Raw genomic sequence first — 25473 nt, 5'->3', positions numbered from 1 at the left:
AAATTCACCCAACATATTGTTGGAGGCTTGTGGAAGGCTACCTGAAACCCAAGTTAAACTATTTAAAGGCAATGCTACCAAATACTAATTGAGTGTATGTAAACTTCTGACCCACTGGGAATGGTGATGAAAGAAATAAAAGCTGAAATAACTCATTCTCTCTACTATTATTCTGACATTTCACATGCTTAAAATAAAGTGGTGATCCTAACTGACCTACGACAGGGAATTTTTACAAGGATTACATTTCAGGAATAATGAAAAACTGAGTTTAAATGTATTTGGTTAAAGTGCATTTAAACTTCCGAATTCAACTATATGTTGAAGAGGGTGGGGCTTTAGCTGTATCCCTGTCTCACCCCGCGACCCCTTTGGAAGAAATGTGTGTGTTTTTTTACCTACTTTAACCGCACACTTGTTGTTTGTGTACATGGAATTTGTAATTGTCATATGTTTGTCCCCCAACATCACTTTCCATAAATTTATAGAGCATGCCAAATTGAGTCTAAGGCTTTTTTGAAATCAACAATGCATGAGACTTTGTTTCAGTTTGTTTGGTTGTCAAGTAGGGTTTACAGGATGAGTACTCGGTCTGTCATACGATAATTTAGTAAAAAGCCAATTTGACATTAGCTCAGTACGTTGTTTCACTGAGGAAATGTACAAGTCTGCTTTTAATGATAATGCAGAGGATTTTCCCAAGGTTGCTGTTGACGCATATCCCACGGTAGTTATAATGGGGTCAAAATTGTCTCCACTTTTGTGGATTGGGGTGAACAGTCCTATGTTCCTAATATTGGGGAAGATGCCAGAGCTAGGGATGATGTTAAAGAGTTTAAGTATAGCCAATTGGAATTTGTGGTCTCTATATTTTATAATTTCATTGAGGATACCATCAACACCACATGCCTTGTGTATTTGACCCCCTCTCAATCAGAAAGATTTCTGGCTCCCAGGTGTCTTTTATACAGGTAACGAGCTGAGATTAGGAGCACACTCTTAAAGGGAGTGCTCCTAATCTCAGCTTGTTACCTGTATAAAAGACACCTGTCCACAGATGCAATCATTCAGATTCCAAACTCTCCACCATGGCCTAGACGAAAGAGCTCTCCAAGGATGTCAGGGACAAGATTGTAGACCTACACAAGGCTGAATTGGGCTACAAGACCATCGCCAAGCAGCTTGGTGAGAAGGTGACAACAGTTGGTGCAATTATTCGCAAATGGAAGAAACACAAAGAACTGTCAATCTCCCTCGGCCTGGGGCTCCATGCAAGTTCTCACCTCGTGGAGTTGCAATGATCATGAGAACGGTGAGGAATCTGCCCAGAACTACACGGGAGGATCTTGTCAATGATCTCAAGGCAGCTGGGACCATAGTCACCAAGAAAACAATTGGTAACACACTACGCCTTGAAGGACTGAAATCCTGCAGCGCCCGCAAGGTCCCCCTGCTCAAGAAAGCACACATACATGCCCGTCTGACGTTTGCCAATGAACATCTGAATGATTCAGAGGACAACTGGGTGAAAGTGTTGTGGTCAGATGAGACCAAAATGGAGCTCTTCGGCATCAACTCAACTCTCCGTGTTTGGAGGAGGAGTAATGCTTCCATATGACCCTAAGAACACCATCCCCACCGTCAAACATGGAGGTGGGAACATTATGCTTTGGGGGTGTTTTTCTGCTAAGGGGACAGGACAACTTCACTGCATCAAAGGGACGATGGACGGGGCCATGTACCGTCAAATCTTGGGTGAGAACCTCCTTCCCTCAGCCAGGGCATTGAGAATGGGTCGTGGATGGGTATTCCAGCATGACAATGACCCAAAACACATGGCCAACAAAGGAGTGGCTCAAGAAGAAGCACATTAAGGTCCTGGAGTGGCCTAGCCAGACTCCAGACCTTAATCCCTTCCCAAATCTGTCTTGGGAGCTGAAGGTTAGAGTTGCCAAACGTCAGCCTCGAAACCTTAATGACTTGGAGAAGAGCTGCAAAGAGGAGTGAGACAAAATCCCTCCTGAGATGTGTGCAAACCTGGTGGCCAACTACAAGAAACGTCTGACCTCTGTGATTGCCAACAAGGGTTTTGCCACCAAGTACTGTATAACATCAGTCAAATCTAAAACTGACAGTAATGTACATCGTACCAGCTCCTTCCTAGCCTCAAAAGAAAAACAAGCCTTATGCCAGTAATAAAATCATATTTTCAGCTTGAGCCTCCTTATCAAGTTCTGTACATCCACAGTGAAGCTCAGCTATTTATCAACCCACACACCCAAATATTTGTACACTTTAACTTGCTCTATAGTATGTCCAGCCAATTTATCAATGACATGATTTGTAACATGCCTGGCATTTGAAAATACCATGCATTTTGTTTTATCCGAATTTAGAATCAGCTTTAAATCATACTGTTGTATGATGTTAAATGCTCTTTGGGCATTTTCAAAAGCTAAAGATAAACTACTACCACTTGAATAAAGAACAGTATCACCTGCATAAAAATGAACATTTGCTGTTTCAATAAGATCCCCAATGTTGTTGATATTCAAAATGAACAACAGTGGGTGCAAAATAGAACCTTGCGGAATACCTGAGCACACCTCCATGGACTCAGATTTACAACCATCCGCCATTACACATTGTGTACGATTTGATAGGTAATTTATAAACCAATCTAGAGCCTGACCAGTAATTCCACAACATTTTAACCTTTACACTAACACAGCATGGTCCACGGTGTCAAAAGCCTTCGACAAATCAATAAAAACAGACACACAATGTAACTTCTTATCAAGAGCACCGTGGATGTCATTTAAAACCTTCAATGTTGCTGAAACAGTGCTGTGGCCAGACCTAAAACCTGATTGCATTCCATTTAAGATGTTGTTTTCTTGGAAGTAGGTCTTTAGCTGCCTACTAACTAAGGACTCCAGTACCTTTGACAGTACAGACAATTTTGATGAATGTTGTCACCTCCAGGTAGGTGTTTGTCCCCCTGTGTGCTGAGGGTGTCAGGTTCTTGTCCGGTTCCGGCATTTAGGTCGCCACAGACTAGTACATATCCCTGGACCTGGAAATTATTGATTTCCCCCTCCAGGATGGAGAAGCTGTCTTCCTTAAAGTATTGGGATTCTAGTGGGGCGATATAGGTAGCACAGAGGAGGACATTTTTCTCTGTTAAGATCATTTTTTTTTTGAATTTCTCGCCAAATGTGAAATGTTCCTGTTTTGACTAATTTAATGGAGTGAGTTAGGTCTGCTCAATACCAAAGTAGCACACTTCCCTGTTTCACACCTGGTAGTTTGGTGGATGGAACTACCAGCTCTCTGTAACCTGGAGGGCAACCAATGGGTCTGTCTCCTCTATACCATGTTTCTTGTAGGATGACAATGTCTGTATGTATCATTTCTTTGATGAAGTCCAGGTTCCTGCTCTTTAGGCCAAAGGCAGATGACCTCAGGCCTTGGATTTTTCAGGATAAGATAGTCTTTGTGTTCCATAAAGTGTCCAATTGTTTTGGTCGTGTGGTTTGGCCTAAGCCCAGTAAGTGTGAGCAGAGCCTGCTGAGCATCTGGTACATGCCATTATCTTGGGCAAGTGTAAGAGTGGGGGTTGGGCCTGTTTGCCTGCTCATGGCCTGGGCTTATGTGTGACTTCCATTTGTGTCCTTTAGTGTCCAGGTATTTCTGTATTGTTTTTGTGATTCACCATAGTGAAGGCATAGACTCAGCTATTCTGGGTCTCATTGTTTTTCGTTGGACAGGTTTCTCAATTTCTTTCTTAGGTTTTTGGATTCTTCATCAATCCATTTGTCATTGTTGTTCATTTTCTCCGCTGTGATGTTGAGGCTATGGTCAAGGACTGGTGTGGACTGTTCTGCTGTGGTGTTGAGACTTTTGTCTGGAGCTGAGGTGGGCTGTTCTGCTGGCTTCTCTGCAGGGGTGGCCACCTCTATAGTAGGTTGTTCTCTGTTACACGCCATCCCCCTCACCCTCTCCTCCATCCCCCTCACCCTCTCCTCCAGCAGCCTGATCCTCTCCTCTAGTGCTCTGTTCTTCTCCTGCTCATGCTTTATATCATGCTGAGGTTGTCTCACCACAGTCCAGAGTGCAGATGTGTCTCTCTCCACCTCCAGCTCTCTGGGTCTGGATAAGGGAGCGTTGTTGTGCTGGACTGTTGTCTGGGTCTGTGCTGACTGGAGTGTAATCACCTTCTTCATCCAGCTCCACCTGCCTTACCTCCAGCTGGGTAAATGTATCCTTCATTTCAATGAGGGAGTAGTACTCTGTGCTGGGAGGTTGACTTTCTGCTAGGGGTTGCTCATCTGTGGGGTTATATAATGAAGAGGTTTGGTCTGACCTTCTCGGGGTGAGGGTATCTTTCTCAAGGGCCCTGTGCCCTGTACCAGTACTGTTCCAGACTTACAGAGATTTGTATTAGCTGAATCAGAGTCCTCGTTGTCTAGTATCCTGTTCCCACCCCTCGGTAACACCCCCTCTCTTAACAGAGGGGTAGTGTGTTAATATAGCACTGTGCCATGCCAGGGGAGGGTCTGTGTGGAAGATGAGGTTGCTGATGTCAGCAAAAAGTGTCTTTTGGTTTTCCATAAGGAGCTTCATTTTGTAATCTTTTCTCATCTTATTATTCTTTACACACTGTATTTTAATTACCTCTGAACAGCGGGAGGCAGCTTCTAAGGCCTCTCCATTTGGTTGGAGTAGACTGTGCGACGGTCCTGCCATTGTTGGGCTAAAAGGCATTGACACCTCTCACTTGACACGTCAATGCTAATTGAGGCTGTATCAAACTTGGCAGAATTATGTTAGAATTCAGTCCTTATAAAGTAATGTTGTGTATTTTTCTTCTTGGCTTTTGGAAATAAAATATAGCTTCAGACTAAACATTACTCACTCAGTTCCAGGTTGGATGGTATTTTCAGGTTTCTGTTGTTTTCCAGAGAATTTACTGTATAGCTTTGGTAGTTGTAAACCTTCCAGGTGATTCCGTAATTCCATCCAAAATCAGGTTGCAGGTTTGGAGTTTTGATTTGAAGTGAAGGTTGTGTTGTAGAGGGTAGCATCCCTGACAAAAAAACAAGTTTATCTAACTCTAAATCTATCTTTTTTTAAGAACATGCTGAAAAATGCAGGAGCTCATCTGCTCTCTCTCTCTATCTCTCTCTTGCTCTCTCCTTCTCTCCCTCAAATTTAACAAACGGAGAGATTGTTAGGGGAAATTAAAGAGTGCACTCATGCTTTATTATCTTTTGTTCTGGTGATGGTTGAATTGATGTTGAACTGATGTTAAAAACTGATGTTGAATTGACGTTAAGTTTATGTTGAACCGATGTTAATAAATTGATGTTGAATTGGTTTGAAGGTTGATTGCTTTGACTGTGTTGTTGCTCTCACTGTGGTGCCAATGAAGCAAAGCATATTTCAACTCTAGAGTTCAACTTAGATAACCTTAATTGACTGTTTCTCTGTTTACTACACATTTCTCTTACCTCTTCTCCTTCATCCCATCTTTATTTTCCTCCTCTCCTCTCTCCCTTCCCCCCCTGTCTCAGGTCTCTGTCGGGGCGTATAGTGGGTGGCGTGTGGTGGTTCTTCACTCTCATCATCATTTCGTCCTACACGGCCAACCTGGCTGCCTTCCTCACAGTGGAGAGGATGGTGTCGCCCATAGAGAGTGCTGAGGATCTGGCCAAGCAGACGGAGATCGCCTACGGAACACTGGACTCAGGCTCCACCAAGGAGTTCTTCAGGGTGAGTACACACAGACACACACACACACACACACACACACACACACACACACACACACACACACACACACACACACACACACACACACACACACACACAGACACACACACACACACACACACACACACACACACACACACACACACACACACACACAGACACACACAGACAAGCTTACACACACACACACACACACACACACACACATAAGTGTGTGTATGTGGATAGTTGGGGCCTGGCAGTAGCAGACAGTGTGTGCATCTGTGTGCAGCGTTAGTATCATCAGCATAACGAGCTGTGGAGGGTGAAGAAGCTATTTACTCTGAGAGGGATTTACCACCATTCATTTAGTGTGTGTGTGTGTGTGTGTGTGCATATGCGTTGGTGAGTGTGTGAGTGAGTATGTATTTTTCCCCACTGATTTCTTAAATCAGGAAGGTAAGTTTATGATTGTCACTACATTGAAAATATGGCATTGTTTGTCCTGGCAGACAGAGAAAGACAGAGGGATAGATACAGAGAAGGAGAAATAAAAAAGAGGGAGGGAGGGAGAGTTATGGGGGGGAGAGGCTCGCTGGTCCTGACGGAAGTGACTGACATTATTATGGGATAGGTGTCCGTCACGCCCCAGCAAATACGGGCCAGGCACGCACTCTCACACTCACACACACGCACACTCACACACACGCACACGCACGCAGAGCACGCACCCTCACACTCACACACACACACACACACACACACACACACACACACACACACAGACACACACAGACAAGCTTACACACACACACACACACACACACACACACATAAGTGTGTGGATGTGGATAGTTGGGGCCTGGCAGTAGCAGACAGTGTGTGCATCTGTGTGCAGCGTTAGTATCATCAGCATAACGAGCTGTGGAGGGTGAAGAAGCTATTTACTCTGAGAGGGATTTACCACCATTCATTTAGTGTGTGTGTGTGTGTGTGTGTGCATATGCGTTGGTGAGTGTGTGAGTGAGTATGTATTTTTCCCCACTGATTTCTTAAATCAGGAAGGTAAGTTTATGATTGTCACTACATTGAAAATATGGCATTGTTTGTCCTGGCAGACAGAGAAAGACAGAGGGATAGATACAGAGAAGGAGAAATAAAAAAGAGGGAGGGAGGGAGAGTTATGGGGGGGAGAGGCTCGCTGGTCCTGACGGAAGTGACTGACATTATTATGGGATAGGTGTCCGTCACGCCCCAGCAAATACGGGCCAGGCACGCACTCTCACACTCACACACACGCACACTCACACACACGCACACACACACGCACGCAGAGCACGCACTCTCACACTCACACACACACACACACACACACACACACACACACACACACACACACACACACACACACACTCCAGACTGTGGCCCATTGGCTAAGGCTGAGGCTTATCGTGTCCTAAAGGAGACAGGGAATAACACTTCATAACGAAGAGAGAGAGAGAGAACAAAGACAGGATAAAAACAAGGGAGTAACAAGACGGTTGTGGAGAATGACAGTTTGTTCCCCAGCTTGTTATTTTCATTCCTCACAACACCCAGCACACACACACACTGCAGCACACCAAGGTCAAGCATAAAGTTGTGTGTTTATAACAGGGTCTGTTTAGAGACAGAGACAGTAGCACCAGTTGATACAGCTATAACACACTCATAGACGGACCCACGTTCTACAATAACACACTATCCACTAGCAGTTGGGTTCCTGCTTTTTCTCATTTCTACGCTGCTTAGATAATTTCTCATTCTTTCACTACATTCTAAAGAATGCCCTGTGAAGAGCATCTGCAGACGACTATACATATTTCAGGACCAGTGATCATTGCAGCTGTGAGGACATGTACCAATTATTCAGCTTTACACATAAGATGAATGGATGAATGAATGGATGGATTAATAACTAACCCTAACCTTTAACCTCTTCTCTTTACCCGTCCTTCTCTCAGAGGTCAAAGATTGCGGTATATGAGAAGATGTGGTCCTATATGAAGTCTGCTGAGCCCTCTGTCTTCGCTAAGACCACAGCGGAGGGCGTGGCTCGCGTCCGCAAGTCCAAAGGGAAGTACGCTTTCCTCCTGGAGTCCACCATGAATGAGTACACGGAACAACGCAAGCCCTGCGACACCATGAAGGTTGGAGGCAACCTGGACTCCAAGGGATATGGCATCGCCACACCTAAAGGCTCACAGCTAAGGTGGGTGGAGTAGTATAACTGTTGTTATGGTATTCCACCTACCCTGGTGTGCCTTTTATATAGATCACATAGTAGTGTCTTAGTCTGGTCTATGTCTGTTGCCTTTTCTCTTTCTGTCTGTCTGTCTGTCTCACTCTCTCGTTAGTTTCTCTTTCTTATTTCTTCCTTTCTCTCTCTCTCTCTCTCTCTCACGCGTTAGTTTCTATCTCTCCCTCTCTCTCTCTCTCTCTCTCTCTCTCCCTCTCTACCTCTCTCTCTGAACTTTCTTTCTTTCTCTCTCTCTCGTTAGTTTCTTTCTATCCCCCTCTCTCTCGTCTCCCTCCCTCCCTCTCTCTCTCTCCCTCTCTCCCTCCCTCCCTCCCTCCCTCCCTCCCTCTCTCCCTCCCTCCCTCCCTCCCTCCCTCCCTCCCTCCCTCCCTCCCTCCCTCCCTCCCTCCCTCTCCCTCTCTCCCTCCCTCCCTCCCTCCCTCCCTCCCTCCCTCCCTCCCTCCCTCCCTCTCTCCCTCCCTCCCTCCCTCCCTCTCCCTCTCTCTCTCTCCCTATGTCTATGTTGTGTTGAGTTCTTTAGTGCCTGTTAGCTCCATTGTTCTGTTTTATTGCTGTCTGTCCGTCTCTTCGTCCATCCGTCTCTCTGTCCATTGTTCTTTCACTCACTTTCTCTCTTCATAGGGCCACCGATCAGGTAATCTGTCTACTCGTTTGTCATCTTGACTGTCTCATTTCTTCATTCTCAGATATAGAGTGTAATGTAGATACTATCTGTTTTTGTACTGAGGCTGATTTTGAATGAAATTACTAACGGTGATGCCGTGGGGAGGGGCGTAGCACCGTGGCGTTGCCATGACTCCCAGAGCCACCCGGGGGAATTTATAGACACACAGGAAACAAGGTGTTGAAGGGCCTGGCCAACGGGGGGAACAAAAATCTGAAAACTATAACATTATTTCATAACACCCCAAAAACCAGATCATTTCAATGAAATCAAATCAATGAAAACAAATTATCACGATCCAATTAATTGATGATTCCCTGAAACATGATCCATAAATGAGTGTGTGTGTGTGTGTGTGTGTGTGTGTGTGTGTGTGTGTTTGGACCAAGAGGAGTCCCATATATAGCAGCAGGAATACTGACACCCTTTCTATAACTTTTCCTATAACTTCCCCCTGTGCACCGTGCAAAGAAGTCCTCTCACTTCCCTACCCCTTTACAAGGGTTCCTTTTCCACTGAGATAAATGAAGGTTTTCTGTTTCCGAGGGAAAAGTGACAGCCAGTGGACGATAGTCCCCACCTGGCCTGTCACTATTCTGGGACTATCGACTGCTGTCTATGGCTTCTCCTGATCATGGGAAAACCTACCGGGACCATGCACGTGGACAGGAGAGCGCACGTCAGGCGAGAGCCCCTGCTCGCGGCAAGCCATTCAAAGCCCTGATTTGATATGATGATAATGATGATGATGATGAATCTTATTATTAGTTGTAAGATATGTAGTTTAAACTATATGTTGGTAATTAATATGATAATATACAGTGGGGCAAAAAGGTATTTAGTCAGCCACCAATTGTGCAAGTTCTCCCACTTGAAAAGATAAGAGAGGCCTGTAATTTTCATCATGGGTACACTTCAACTATGACAGAAAAAATGAGAAAAAAAATGCAGAAAATCACATTGTAGGATTTTTAATTAATTTGTTTGCAAATTATGGTGGAAAATAAGTATTTGGTCAATAACAAAAGTTTATCTCAATACTTTGTTATATACCCTTTGTTGGCAATGACAGAGGTCAAACGTTTTCTGTAAGTCTTCACAAGGTTTTCACACACTGTTGCTGGTATTTTGGCCCATTCCTCCATGCATATCTCCTCTAGAGCAGTGATGTTTTGGGGCTGTTGCTGGGCAACACGGACTTTCAACTCCCTCCAAATATGTTCTATGGATGTTCTATGGGGTTGAGATCTGGAGACTGGCTAGGCCACTCCAGGACCTTGAAATGCTTCTTACGAAGCCACTCCTTCATTGCCCGGGCGGTGTGTTTGGGATCATTGTCATGCTGAAAGACCCAGCCATGTTTCATCTTCAATGCCCTTGCTGATGGAAGGAGGTTTTCACTCAAAATCTCACGATACATGGCCCCATTCATTCTTTCCTTTACACGGATCAGTTGTCCTGGTCCCTTTGCAGAAAAACAGCCCCAAAGCATGATGTTTCCACCCCCATGCTTCACAGTAGGTATGGTGTTCTTTGGATGCAACTCAGCATTCTTTGTCCTCCAAACACGACGAGTTTAGTTTTTACCAAAAAGTTCTATTTTGGTTTCATCTGACCATATGACATTCTCCCAATCTTCTTCTGGATCATCCAAATGCTCTCTAGCAAACTTCAGACGGGCCTGGACATGTACTGGCTTAAGCAGGGGGACACGTCTGGCACTGCAGGATTTGAGTCCCTGGTGGCGTAGTGTGTTACTGATGGTAGGCTTTGTTACTTTGGTCCCAGCTCTCTGCAGGTCATTCACTAGGTCCCCCTGTGTGGTTCTGGAATTTTTGCTCACCGTTCTTGTGATCATTTTGACCCCACGGGGTGAGATATTGCGTGGAGCCCCAGATCGAGGGAGATTATCAGTGGGCTTGTATGTCTTCCATTTCCTAATAATTGCTCCCACAGTTGATTTCTTCAAACCAAGCTGCTTACCTATTGCAGATTCAGTCTTCCCAGCCTGGTGCAGGTCTACAATTTTGTTTCTGGTGTCCTTTAACAGCTCTTTGGTCTTGGCCATAGTGGAGTTTGGAGTGTGACTGTTTGAGGTTGTGGACAGGTGTCTTTTATACTGATAACAAGTTCAAACAGGTGCCATTAATACAGGTAACGAGTGGAGGACAAAGGAGCCTCTTAAAGAAGAAGTTACAGGTCTGTGAGAGCTAGAAATCTTGCTTGTTTGTAGGTGACCAAATACTTATTTTCCACCATAATTTGCAAATAAATTCATAAAAATTCCTACAATGTGATTCACTGGATCTTTTTTCCTCATTTTGTCTGACATAGTTGAAGTGTACCTATGATAAAAATTACAGGCCTCTCTCATCTTTTTAAGTGGGAGAACTTGCACAATTGGTGGCTGACTAAATACTTTTTTGCCCCACTGTATGTTGCTTATATAATTCAAATTATTTTCCATGTTTGGAAAGCCTTATTCCTTTCCCCCTTTCTTTCTTATGATGGTGATATTTTCCATGGCTTGCAGCACACCTCGGAGAACTCTCTCTCTCTCTCTCTAGCCTCTGAGCCATGGGGCAGCTCAGTGTACAATACCACAATAATGACTGTCTGTCTGACTCTCTGTCTGTCTGTCCATACCAGACACACACACACTTGCACGCACGCACGCACGCACGCACGCACACACGCACACACACACACACACTGCCAGTGTGAGTGTGTACTATTTTAGCCCACGGTCCGTTTTTAGAGGTCGTTTCCCCTCAGGGGTGTGAGGTAGAGAGCTGCCGGGGATTAGGATGGGAGCGGCAGGGACCAGAACACCAGCAGCAGGGTATTAGCTCTGTGTCAGCAGGGGACTGAGATAGGCTTTAACACAACATTTAACCAGGGCTCCACCACTCCCCTTTACTCGCCCTGCAGCACGTCATTCAGACAACAGCCTGGTATTGGTGGACTGAATGAAAGAGGTTTGAGCTATTTGCCTCTGTTGGCTGTCCCTATAGGCTCTATATGTTGAAAGGGTGGGCATTCAATGTTGCAAAGATATCTCTACAATAAAGTGGGATGTAAAAGTTGGAAAAGAGAGAGAAAGAGAGAGAGAAAGGGTTGTCTGGAGGTTTGTACATGTCCACTAATCTGATGCCTTCCAACCAATCACCGGCGTTCCTTTTTCCTCATCCCATTGGCTCATCATTGGCTGATACTCCATCCCTCCTCTGACCAACTATGTTTTATCCCTCTGAAGAAATGCGGTCAACCTGGCCGTGTTAAAACTCAACGAGCAGGGCCTGTTGGACAAATTGAAAAATAAATGGTGGTACGACAAGGGAGAGTGTGGCAGCGGGGGAGGGGACTCCAAGGTTAGCCTCTCTGTCTCCGAACACGGTTCAACCATGTTCGGGAAGTAATGCGTGCATCTGCCCCAGCCACACAGATCACTGATGAACATAACCACACACACCCCCCGCCCCACTTTGACCCCCCCTGTACTGAAATGAGGGAGGAAAGAAGAGATTACTGTCAAAGCAGGAATATTGGCCCTCAAGTGGATGCTCTGGAGAGAGGAGTGTGGACCAGAACCCTGTAGTGGATGCTCTGGAGAGAGGAGTGTGGACCAGAACCCTGTAGTGGATGCTCTGGAGAGAGGAGTCTAGACTAGAACCCTGTAGTGGATGCTCTGGAGAGAGGAGTCTAGACTAGAACCCTGTAGTGGATGCTCTGGAGAGAGGAGTCTAGACTAGAACCCTGTAGTGGATGCTCTGGAGAGAGGAGTGTGGACCAGAACCCTGTAGTGGATGTTCTGGAGAGAAGAGTCTAGACTAGAACCCTGTAGTGGATGCTCTGGAGAGAGGAGTGTGGACCAGAACCCTGTAGTGGATGCTCTGGAGAGAGGAGTCTAGACTAGAACCCTGTAGTGGATGCTCTGGAGAGAGGAGTGTGGACCAGAACCCTGTAGTGGATGCTCTGGAGAGAGGAGTCTAGACTAGAACCCTGTAGTGGATGTTCTGGAGAGAGGAGTGTGGACCAGAACCATGTAGTGGATGCTCTGGAGAGAGGAGTGTGGACCAGAACCCTGTAGTGGATGTTCTGGAGAGAGGAGTGTGGACCAGAACCCTGTAGTGGATGTTCTGGAGAGAGGAGTGTGGACCAGAACCCTGTAGTGGATGTTCTGGAGAGAGGAGTGTGGACCAGAACCCTGTAGTGGATGCTCTGGAGAGAGGAGTGTGGACCAGAACCCTGTAGTGGATGCTCTGGAGAGAGGAGTCTAGACTAGAACCCTGTAGTGGATGCTCTGGAGAGAGGAGTCTAGACTAGAACCCTGTAGTGGATGCTCTGGAGAGAGGAGTGGGACCAGAACCCTGTAGTGGATGCTCTGGAGAGAGGAGTCTAGACTAGAACCCTGTAGTGGATGCTCTGGAGAGAGGAGTCTAGACTAGAACCCTGTAGTGGATGTTCTGGAGAGAGGAGTGTGGACCAGAACCCTGTAGTGGATGCTCTGGAGAGAGGAGTGTGGACCAGAACCCTGTAGTGGATGCTCTGGAGAGAGGAGTCTAGACTAGAACCCTGTAGTGGATGCTCTGGAGAGAGGAGTCTAGACTAGAACCCTGTAGTGGATGCTCTGGAGAGAGGAGTCTAGACTAGAACCCTGTAGTGGATGCTCTGGAGAGAGGAGTCTAGACTAGAACCCTGTAGTGGATGTTCTGGAGAGAGGAGTGTGGACCAGAACCCTGTAGTGGATGCTCTGGAGAGAGGAGTGTGGACCAGAACCCTGTAGTGGATGCTCTGGAGAGAGGAGTGTGGACCAGAACCATGTAGTGGATGTTCTGGAGAGAGGAGTGTGGACCAGAACCCTGTAGTGGATGCTCTGGAGAGAGGAGTGTGGACCAGAACCCTGTAGTGGATGCTCTGGAGAGAGGAGTCTAGACTAGAACCCTGTAGTGGATGCTCTGGAGAGAGGAGTCTAGACTAGAACCCTGTAGTGGATGCTCTGGAGAGAGGAGTGTGGACCAGAAGGCTGTCAGAACATAAAGCAGGGTTCCCCAACTGGCCCGCGTGTGGTTTTATTTGAGAAAAAAAAAATTCAGGAAATCAGATCCAAGTGATTTTAATTTAGTAAATTTGTTCCCAAGTATTCCCACACATACAGTATGTGTTTGTATGCAAATAATAATAATTAATACTACTTGATTGGATTTATATAGCACTTTTCTACCAACTGAAATACTCAAAGCGCTTTACATAGTTGGGGGAAATGTAACTTATTCACCATCAATGTGTAGCACCCACCTCAGTGATGCACAGCGGCCATTTTGTGTGGCAAAACTTTCACCACACATCAGCTATCAGGTGGAGAGGTGAGGAGTGATATATGCCAATTAGGAATGAAGGGGATGATGGAATGTGGCCAGGTTGGGAATTTAGCCATGACACCGGGGCGAACACCCCTTCTCTTACAATAACCACCACGGGATTTTGAACGACCACAGAGACTCAAGACACCCGTTTTAACGTCCCATCCAGAAAACGGCACCCTACGCAGGACAATGTTCCCAAATGTAATCAAGGTTTGAAATGATTATGGTTTAGTGAAATATTATATCTGTTTAGGCTTCTTGTGGTCAATTTGCAGTATAAAAATGTATATTTTTATTATGTTCCGGCCCCCTGACCATCTGCTCAAGAACAAATGAGCCCGTGGCTGAATCTAGTTGATGATCACTGACGTAGAGGGAGAGATAGAGAGGAAGGATGGAGGGATGAACTAGAGCGATGATATACTTAATGTTTTGATTTACTTTATTGTTTGGTGCCTTTTAGATTCATTTTCAGATCTCTTACCCAGGTCTTGTGCAGTAAATTGCCCCATGTAGTTCCCTCTCTCCTAGTGTGAGTAGGCCATGCCAATAGTCCTGTGTTCACAGTAATTGCCTCTGCTTGTGTAGCGCCGGCTGGGGCAGTATGGGCACGTTACCTGAAGTGATGCAGGGGGGTCCCACTCATATGTCTGTAGCTCGCTTAGCCCCCCTCAGCCCCCCAACGAGCATACACACATGTACTCAGTGGGACCCAGACTGGGTCACTTTTACCAAGCAGTACCATTTATGTGACAGTTCTGACTGTATGTGACCTAATAACATAAAATAACATGACCTATGATGTTATTTATGTTATTTTTACACGCCAAGAACCCCGGTAAACCTTGCGGTTTTGAAACTGAGTGAAGCAGGCGTCTTAGACAAACTGAAAAACAAATGGTGGTACGATAAGGGCGAGTGTGGACCCAAGGACTCGGGAAGTAAGGTCAGTCTCACGGGCAGGGTGGGGGACCAAACACCCTCACTGTGTGACAGACAGGCACGACTCTAGATTAGCCTGGAGACTAGGATTAGCATTAGGTTTAGCATCAGTTACATTTTGATATAATCTAATAATAATATTTGATTGATTACTGTTGAATAGATCTTTCTAGTTCTATCACTGTTAGTATTCTGCCTATGCCACATCTGCCTGTATAATGTGATTATGGCCTTCATAATAATGGCCTTACTCTCAGAACTCTTACTCTGGGTAGAAGACAAGTCAAAGAGTGGAGAGGTTCTTTGAAACATCATGAGTCTTATAAAACTACAGATAATCTTAGAACATGTATTTTGTCTTTAGAAGAACACTAGAGAGATTCTTAGAACATGTAAGTTGTCTTTAGAACACTAGAGAGATTCTTAGAACATGTAAGATGTCTTTAGAACACTAGAGAGATTCTTAGAACATGTAAGTTGTCTTTAGAACACTAGAGAGATTCTTAGAACATGTATTTTGTCTTTAGAAGAACACTAGAGAGATTCTTAGAACATGTATGTTTTCTTTAGAAGAACACTAGAGAGATTCTTAGAACATGTATGTTTTCTTTAGAAGAACACTAGAGAGATTCTTAGAACATGTATGTTTTCTTTAGAAGAACACTAGAGAGATTCTTAGAACATGTAAGTTGTCTTTAGAACACTAGAGAGATTCTTAGAACATGTAAGTTGTCTTTAGAACACTAGAGAGATTCTTAGAACATGTAAGTTGTCTTTAGAACACTAGAGAGATTCTTAGAACATGTAAGATGTCTTTAGAAGAACACTAGACAGATTCTTAGAACATTTAAGTTGTCTTTAGAAGAACACTAGAGAGATTCTTAGAACATGTAAGATGTCTTTAGAAGAACACTAGAGAGATTCTTAGAACATTTAAGTTGTCTTTAGAAGAACACTAGAGAGATTCTTAGAACATGTAAGATGTCTTTAGAACACTAGAGAGATTCTTAGAACATTTAAGTGGTCTTTAGAACACTAGAGAGATTCTTAGAACATGTAAGTTGTCTTTAGAACACTAGAGAGATTCTTAGAACATGTAAGTTGTCTTTAGAAGAACACTAGAGAGATTCTTAGAACATCAGAGAACTCCTAAGAATGCCAGTGTTCTTAAAATACCGGGGACCTTCACCAAGACTGTCTGAATAGAATACTTTATCATCACTCATCGAAAAGCCTGACTAATACGATGACTGAATATACTTTAATTGGTATGATGTACTAGTCATCCTCAACTTAATACTTGTAGCAATATTAAAATGTTTATTTACTTAAATTGTAGTCATGCATTAGTAGTAGATATGCAGTTGATGTAGTACTACTGTCATAGAAGTAGTAATAGATGTATTATATGCACTTGTAGATAATAAGCTTCAATGATGGCAGTAGTAGAAGTGCTTCCCGTAGTAGACTAGTCACAGTAGTGGTAGGTGCTGTAGTTGTTTGTAGAAGTAGACGTTATTGTGCTGAAAACTAAATAACTAAGCTGCCTGTTCTGTGTCTCACTAGCTCCACTGTCTCTCTCTCTCTGACCCCTGTGCTCTCCGTCCCCCCTCCCAGGACAAGTCCTCCCAGGCCCTGAGCCTGAGCAACGTGGCTGGGGTCTTCTACATCCTGGTGGGGGGTCTGGGCCTAGCCATGCTGGTGGCCCTGGTCGAGTTCTGCTACAAGTCGCGTGCCGAGGCCAAGCGCATGAAGGTGGACCTTAGCCCCCCTCACTGCCCCAGCCCCTCTCCCAGCACCCAGAATTTAGCCACTTATAGAGAGGGGTACAACGTATACGGCTCCGAGGGGGTCAAGATATAGGGGTAGGACTTAGGGCCTCCTATAGGTGGGCTGGTGTGAAGTTTCTTGTGCGTGTAGCCTCTAGCAACAGCAGACCAGTGTTGTTGTGACTGTGGTGAAGCATTGTGGAACCAATGTGCTTTTGTTTTTTCCTTTATTTTCCTGTTGTGACAGCTTCTTATGTTTCAGTTTTTGTTTGTTTTTCTGATTGATTGATGTGTAGCGCTTCACCCCAGAGCACTCTGGGGGCAGGTGGCAGATTGGTTCCATCGTCTTTGGCTGCAGATGATGATGATGATGATGAGGATGTTCTACACCTGCATTCTGTCCATACTCAGTACACTACACATACAGCACATAAGACATAGAACATTGGTGCACATATCTTGTCCTCAAGCCCCGCACTGTCTGCTGGTTTTAACACTGTTCTAACAAGTGACTGATTTAGACCTTGGTAAAGCAGGTGTATGGACCATCTCTCTATTCAATCAATTGATTGACCAGTTAGGTACTAAGGAGAACAGAAAACCAGCAGGACTGCTTCATTGGAGGACTGGAGTTTTACAGACAAGTTAAGCCCCCTGTCAGAGTTCTAGAACTGTAGATGCCCAAACATCCCCAATGAGGTAGAGTTAGAAAAGAATCCTCTCAAATCAACCAAACACTTTATAGAGGATGTCTGCTTAGTGATGTTAACCCTAAAAGCCACATATTATTGCAGTGACACTGTCTGTCTAGCAGTAAAAAAACACGTTTTATTAACCTTTTGTAACAAAAGTAAATGGTTTAAATTCCCCAAAATAAGCGTATATATTTTTTTTAAAGCACACATTTATACTCAAATTTGATGTTTCAAAATATGTTTTTTGTATGTAAAAAAAAAAATCATATTTACAAAAAAAATACATTTCATCCATAGCCACTTTTTTTTGAAAGAAATGATGTTATTCATTCAAAGTGTTGTGTTTCTGTAATACTCAGTGTCTGAGAAATTGGCGGTTGAGCTAATCTGACATACTGGTGCGACCTAAAATGGCCACCGATATGGGTAATATAGGCGCCAGTGCAATCAGACTTTTAGTTCCAATTGTATCTGAAAGAGGAGACTCTCAACCTGGAATAGAGACATTGACTGCAAGCTAAATTTTGTATTTACATTTGTGAGGGATTTTGTTGTTATAGTAGCTGCCACTCCCACTAGGGGCCAAATCTGGGGTGTCTCCATATCTACTGTATATCTCTTCAGGGTACATACCTATGTGCAGAATGTGGTGCTTTATCACAAAATGTACAATTGAGTTCACATTTTTACCACTAGTATACAAAAGATAGATTATTTTTCATTCTTCCATATTAACACAGAAATGCTAAATTTAACTTTGCTATTGTCTAACCAGTTGCTTGACAAAATCACAACATTTTTAAAGGATCAAAAACGGGATTAGAAAATTTGACATTTTTGACCTCTTTTGGTGCTTTTAGGGTTAACGCAAAATAGATAAACGTAACATTTCCTAAACGAAACATTAGGAACATTGTATATCAATGAGTAGTCTGTTCCTATAAAGTGTTGCCCATGACTAAACAGGAGTCAGTCAGTCTCTCTCTATAATTCAAAATCTGTGAAACACCCCTCACTTCCTCTCTCACCTTACTGTACAAGACCTCACCTTACTGTAAAAAAACTCACTGTACAAAATCTCACCTTACGAAACCTCACTTTACAAAACCTCACCTTACAGTCGTGGCCAAAAGTTTTGAGAATGACACAAATATAAATGTCCACAAAGTTTGCTGCTTCAGTGTCTTCTATGGAATACTGAAGTATAATTACAAGCATTTCATAAGTGTCAAAGGCTTTTATTGACAATTACATGAAGTTGATGCAAAGAGTCAATATTTGCAGTGTTGACCATTCCTTTTTAAGACCTCTGCAATCCGCCCTGGCATGCTGTCAATTAACTTCTGGGCCACATCCTGACTGATGGCAGCCCATTCTTGCGTAATCAATGCTTGGAGTTTGTCAGAATTTGTGGGTTTTTGTTTGTCCACCGCCTCTTGAGGATTGACCACAAGTTCTCAATGGGATTAAGGTCTGGTGAGTTTCCTGGCCATGGACACAACATTTTTTATGTTTTGTTCCCCGAGCCACTTAGTTATCACTTTCGCCTTATGGCAAGGTGCTCCATCATGCTGGAAAAGGCATTGTTCGTCACCAAACTGTTCCTAGATGGTTGGGAGAAGTTGCTCTCTGAGGATGTGTTGGTACCATTCTTTATTCATGGATGTGTTCTTAGGCAAAATTGTGAGTGAGCCCACTCCCTTGGCTGATAAGCAAACCCACACATGAATGGTCTCAGGATGCTTTACTGTTGGCATAACACAGGACTGATGGTAGTGCTCACCTTGTCTTCTCCAGACAAGCTTTTTTCTGGATGCCCCAAACAATCGGAATGGGGGATTCATCAGAGATAATGACTTTACCCCAGTCCTCAGCAGTCCAATCCCAGTACCTTTTGCAGAATATCAGTCTGTCCCTGATGTTTTTCCTGGAGAGAAGTGGCTTCTTTGCTGCCCTTCTTGACACCAGGCCATCCTCCCAAAGTCTTCGCCTCACTGTGCGTGCAGATGCACTCACACCTGCCTGCTGCCATTCCTGAGCAAGCTCTGTACTGGTGGTGCCCCGATCCCGCAGCTGAATCAACTTTAGGAGACGGTCCTGGCACTTGCTGGACTTTCTTGGGCGCCCTGAAGCCTTCTTCACAACAATTGAACCGCTCTCCTTCAAGATCTTGATGATCCGATAAATTGTTATTTTAGGTGCAATCTTACTGGCAGCAATATCCTTGCCTGTGAAGCCCTTTTTGTGCAAAGCAATGATGACGGCATGTGTGTCCTTGCAGGTGACCATGGTTGTCAGAGGAAGAACAATGATTCCAAGCACCACCCTCCTTTTGAAGCTTCCAGTTTGTTATTCGAACTCAATCAGCATGACAGAGTGATCTCCAGCCTTGTCCTCGTCGACACTCACACCTGTGTTAACAAGAGAATCACTGACATGATTTCAGCTGGTCCTTTTGTGGCAGGTCTGAAATGCAGTGGAATAGTTTTTTGGGGGGATTCAGTTCATTTGCATGGCAAAGAGGGACTTTGCAATTAATTGCAATTCATCTGATCACTCTTCATAACATTCTGGAGTACACGCAAATTGCCATCATACAAACTGAGGCAGCAGACTTTGTGAAAATTAATATTTGTGTCATTCTCAAAACTTTTGGCCACAACTTTACTATACAAAACCTCACCTTACTGTACAAATCCTAAATTCACAAAACCTCACCTTCCATGTTTTTCAAACCAAGACCCCAGAAATGCATGGTCACCTTGAAATGCAGATGTCTCAAAAAAACGTATTTGAAACGTATCCTGAGCATCTGTGTGTTTGTTTTTGCCTGCCTTTTTTATACAATGTTATTTTAAGTAGTCATATACAGGTAACAGCCAAAATAAAGGAAACACCAACATAAAGTGTCTTAACAGGGCGTTGGGTCACTACGAGCCACCAGAACAACTTCAGTGCATCTTGGCAAAGATTCTACAAGTGTCTGGAACTCTATTGGAGGGATGCGACACCATTCTTCCACAAGAAATTACATAAGTGTTCAATTGTGTTGAGATCTGGTGACTGAGACACACACACACCTTAATGAGACCTGTCTTTCAATGTCACGGAGATCTCTTCTAGCCATAGTACTGGGCACTTTTATACATGACCATAAGCCTGATGTAATGTTAACTGCTTAATTAACTCAGGAATCACACTTGTGTGGAATCACCTGCTTTCATTATACTTTGTATCCCTCATTTACCCACGTGTTCCCTTTATTTTGGCAGTTACCTGTATGGTCCAATTTGTGTGTGTGTGTGTGTGTGTGAATTCCTGCTTATGAGCATATGAACATGTATTTGTGTGTTCCTATGTTTTGACAAGAATTATGTATATGATTCATTAGGGTCCTATTACAAAAACTCACAACTGTTTCTTTCTATTTCCTCTTTTCCCATTGCCCCTCACCTCTAATCACCCTGTCATCCTCCCCTGGTTCTTCCCCTCCAGCTGCCCTTCACAGAAGCCATGAGGAACAAGGCTCGGCTGTCAATCACGGGCAGTGTGGGTGAGAATGGGCGTGTCTTAACACCGGACTGCCCTAAGGCCGTCCATGCTGGCCACTCCCTCAGACACCCAGGGCTTACCCTACCATCGGGCCTACCCTGAAAACCAAAAACACACACTGTGCCTTAACCACACACACGGCTACGTCATTACCACTCCGACGCCACACACACAGACACACAGACCAGAGACCGCCAGCAAGCTAACAGCAACAACAGGGAGAGAGGAGGGACAAATATGATGATCACCATCACACTAAAATCCTAATTTGAGCTCCATGAAACAAGGACAACAAGGTGACAAACTAACAGTTAGAACACTGACGACGTGGAACCGAAAATAATAACAGAGAAAGATAAAAATATGAAAATGGTGATGACGATGGTGATGATGAAGACTTTGAGCACTGTCATGAGCAGGCAGACATTACTTTATCTGCTCCAATGTGATAGACTGCGTCCTCTAACAAGCCACACCCCCCTGATCCCCTACCAGGAAACAATGCTTTAGGACAAATCTTCATCATCTTCACTTGCCTACGAAGAATAAGCTCCAGGTGAATCACTTATAAGACCAGAAAACTGTAAACCTGAAAACGTTGGACTGTACAAACCTGCTCTTTCTCCATGAACTGTTCAGACGAACATGCTTTTACAGCGCTTTGGTTAGCGTCTCGCAAACACAATGCAGAGATCACTGAAGTTACCGTAATAGACGAAAACTCAACGGATATCTCCAAACTCATATGGCTAACACGACCGTAGGATTCACAGGGGTTTGTAAAAAATGAAGAAAAAAAAAAAAGAGTAATAGTTACTGAAATGATCCATAATAATGACAGTAACGCTAAATAACAACTACATGTATCACTTCTCTGGGCGGGGAACAGAGGTAAACCTGTACATTCTGTGAAAAGTGAAGAAAACGTATCAAAGTTCACCCCCCATATAAGGTATTGTTTTTGACCAGGGCCACATTTAGCCATCTAGAGCGCTGGTCTAAAGTAGTCCACTAAATGGGGGACAGGGTGTCACGTGAGACATGGACATGCTGTTTTCCAGTGGAGAGGGAAGGTACTGACTGTTTCAGAAGCTTGCATTTTAAATCTGTTGTAAATTACTGTGTAGCAAAACTGAACTCACCTCTCTTTTTTAACCATCTTAGGTAATAATTCATTGCAATAATGAATATAAGAAAATGCCACTTGTAATTATGAATACATCTTTTTATAAATACATATTATATATAATACAAATGAATATATATATATATATATATATATATACACACACGTCTATAGAGAGCTATAGAAAATGATATGATCACCATTGAGTGAGGCCATGACATATGTTCTGTTAAAGGGTGTTTTGATAATGATTATGTTCCAGTCTTTGTATGTCCTAATCCACACTGAATGTCAATCTGACACTCACAATCAAATTTACAAACACGAACACACATTGTCACTTACACAGTGTCAACTCTTACAGAACGATCTTTGACACCACATGACATGTCCCTTTTTTTCTAGTTGTTTGTTCCCCGTTTTTATTTTGTTGTTTTTGTCCACCATTTTGAGAACATAGCCTCTGTTCGTGCAAGAGTCCCAGATCTTCATGTTTATTCCTGTGAAAGGGTTATTTTGTCTGGCCGTCTTCTGTTTTAATGTCTACTGCAGCTGTCTGGGTGGGCTAAGAGGAAAGGGAGAAAGAAAAAAGAACTAAAATAACAAAATTCAAGTTATTTTTTCTAAGTACCACACGTTTAAAATGAAAGAGTTCTAACTGAACGGTGGAGTTTGGTGGCATTGACAGCAGTTGCGTGGGTAGTATTGCCTTGGCCCTGGCATTTTGAGCACTGTGTATCTCCTCTCCTCTCCTCCACTCTTCTCCTCTCCTCCCACCGACAGGGTCCTGCCTAAACTGAGTGTCAATGCACACAAAGTCACCTTGACCTAACCCCTTGACATTAAACCTTTGACCTTCTCTAGCTTTGACCTTTCGACTCTTATAGGCACTGACATGACCAGTCAGTCTTTAAACTCTCACTCTGAGCCCTAGTCTTTTTCCCTCTCCCTCTCTTAACCCTCTAGAGCGTACAATATATTTAGATTGTTGTTTTAGTTTTCAATCTCCCACCAAATGAACTAACCCCAAGCAGGCACTCCTATCTGTGTACCGTTGAAGCAGACAGGCTGACTGCTGGCTGACTACTAACCACCTTAGGTTTTTCTGGGTTTTAACACAATCTTTCTTTGTATTAGGTTTCTTTTTCTAGTAAAATATCAACCCCTCTTTTGTCCTGCGTATTTCTTTAACCTCTATGGGATCGGTGTCCCCCCCCCCCCCCCCGTGGGACGGTTGAGCTAACGTAGGCTAATGTGATTAGCATGAAGTTGTAATTAACAAGAACATTTCCCAAGACACAGACATATCTGATATGGGCAGAAAGCATACATTTGTCTTAATCTAACCGCAGCTATTACAGTAGCTATTACAGTGAAAGAATACCATGCTATTGTTTGAGGAGAGTGCACAGTTATGAACTTGAAAATGTATTAATAAACCAATTAGGCACATTTGGGCAGTCGTGATGCAACATTTTGAACATATATGCAATGGTTCATTGGATCAGTCTAAAACTGTGCACATACCCCGCTGCCATCTAGTAGCCAAAATCTAAATTGTGCCTGGGCTGGAATTATACATTATGGCCTTTCTCTTGCATTTCAAAGAAGATGGTACAAAAAAATACAAAGATCTAATGTGTTATATTCTCCAACATTAACTTCACATTTCCACAAACTTCAAAGTGTTCCCTTTCAAATGGTGTCAAGCATATGCACATCCCTGCTTCAGGTCCTGAGCTACAAGCAGTGGGATTTGGGTATGTCATTTTAGGTGAAAATTGAGGGATGGATCCTTAAGAAGTACTAACAACATATTTGGTTGTACTGTGTATGACTTCAATATGATAGTTTCTGAAGAGTTATTGGAGAAGACCCTTCCAGAAATATAGTGTAGTTACTCATTTTCCACATGGAAATGATGACAATGACATTATTGGCAATAACTATAGATATCATTGACATTTACATGACATTTATATCGCCATCGCCATTGAGTGAACAGAATGTTAGGAACACCTGCTCTTTCCCATGACACAGACTGACCAGGTGAATCCAGGTGAAAGCTATGATCCCTTATTGATGTCACCTGTTAAAACCACTTCAATCAGTGTAGATGAAGGGGAGGAGACGGGTTAAAGAATGATTTTTAAGACTTGAGACAATTGAGACATGGACTCTGTATGTGTCATTCAGAGGGTGAATGGGCAAGATTATTTTTGAACGGGATGTGGTAGTAGGTGCCAGGCGGACTGGTTCGAGTCAAGAACTGCAACGCTGATGGGTTTGAATGGTGAATGAACAGATATGATAACCACTAGGTATTATACTGGACAGATATGATAACCACTAGGTATTATACTGGACAGATATGATAACCAGTAGGTATTATACTGGGCAGATATGATAACCAGTAGGTATTATACTGGACAGATATGATAACCAGTAGGTATTATACTGGACAGATATAACCACTAGGTATTATACTGGACAGATATGATAACCAGTAGGTATTATACTGGAAAGATATGATAACCAGTAGGTATTATACTGGACAGATATGATAACCAGTAGGTATTTTACTGGACAGATATGATAACCAGTAGGTATTATACTGGACAGATATGATAACCAGTAGGTATTTTACTGGACAGATATGATAACCAGTAGGTATTTTACTAGACAGATATGATAACCACTAGGTATTATACTGGACAGATATGATAACCAGTAGGTATTTTACTGGACAGATATGATAACCAGTAGGTATTATACTGGACAGATATGATAACCAGTAGGTATTATACTGGACAGATATGATAACCAGTAGGTATTTTACTGGACAGATATGATAACCAGTAGGTATTATACTGGACAGATATGATAACCAGTAGGTATTTCACTGGACAGATATGATAACCAGTAGGTATTTCACTGGACAGATATGATAACCAGTAGGTATTTCACTGGACAGATATGATAACCAGTAGGTATTTCACTGGACAGATATGATAACCACTAGGTATTATACTGGACAGATATGATAACCAGTAGGTATTTTACTGGACAGATATGATAACCAGTAGGTATTTCACTGGACAGATATGATAACCAGTAGGTATTTCACTGGTCAGATATGATAACCACTAGGTATTTTACTAGACAGATATGATAACCAGTAGGTATTTCACTGATCAGATATGATAACCACTAGGTATTTTACTAGACAGATATGATAACCAGTAGGTATTTTACTGGACAGATATGGTAACCAGTAGGTATTTCACTGGACAGATATGATAACCA

At 43.3% G+C, this 25473-nt stretch overlaps 1 protein-coding gene across 4 annotated transcripts in view; it reads left to right on the top strand.

Annotated features, from left to right (window-relative positions):
* The window catches only part of LOC110503399 (glutamate ionotropic receptor AMPA type subunit 4a), a 67841-nt gene extending 44506 nt beyond the window's left edge, over positions 1-23335 (top strand). Inside the window, exons 8-12 of one of the 4 annotated variants that reach the window (XM_090218888.1) lie at positions 5577-5775; positions 7758-8005; positions 11974-12088; positions 16643-16890; positions 20985-23335. In XM_090218888.1, coding sequence (XP_090075014.1) covers positions 5577-5775; positions 7758-8005; positions 11974-12088; positions 16643-16888 — 808 coding nt within the window. In that variant the 3' untranslated portion in view covers positions 16889-16890; positions 20985-23335. Of the gene's footprint in view, positions 1-5576; positions 5776-7757; positions 8006-11973; positions 12089-14914; positions 15030-16642; positions 16891-20984 lie in introns of all 4 variants that reach the window. The other 3 variants (XM_090218886.1, XM_090218889.1, XM_090218887.1) reach the window with 3 other exon arrangements.
* Positions 23336-25473: the final 2138 nt, after the last annotated feature.

Source organism: Oncorhynchus mykiss, chromosome 24 (assembly GCF_057628025.1).
Source record: "Oncorhynchus mykiss isolate SJ-2025 chromosome 24, ASM5762802v1, whole genome shotgun sequence".
Lineage (NCBI taxonomy): Eukaryota > Metazoa > Chordata > Actinopteri > Salmoniformes > Salmonidae > Oncorhynchus > Oncorhynchus mykiss.
Note: the sequence above shows the minus strand (reverse complement) of the source record. Positions and strands in the feature narration are given on the sequence as shown.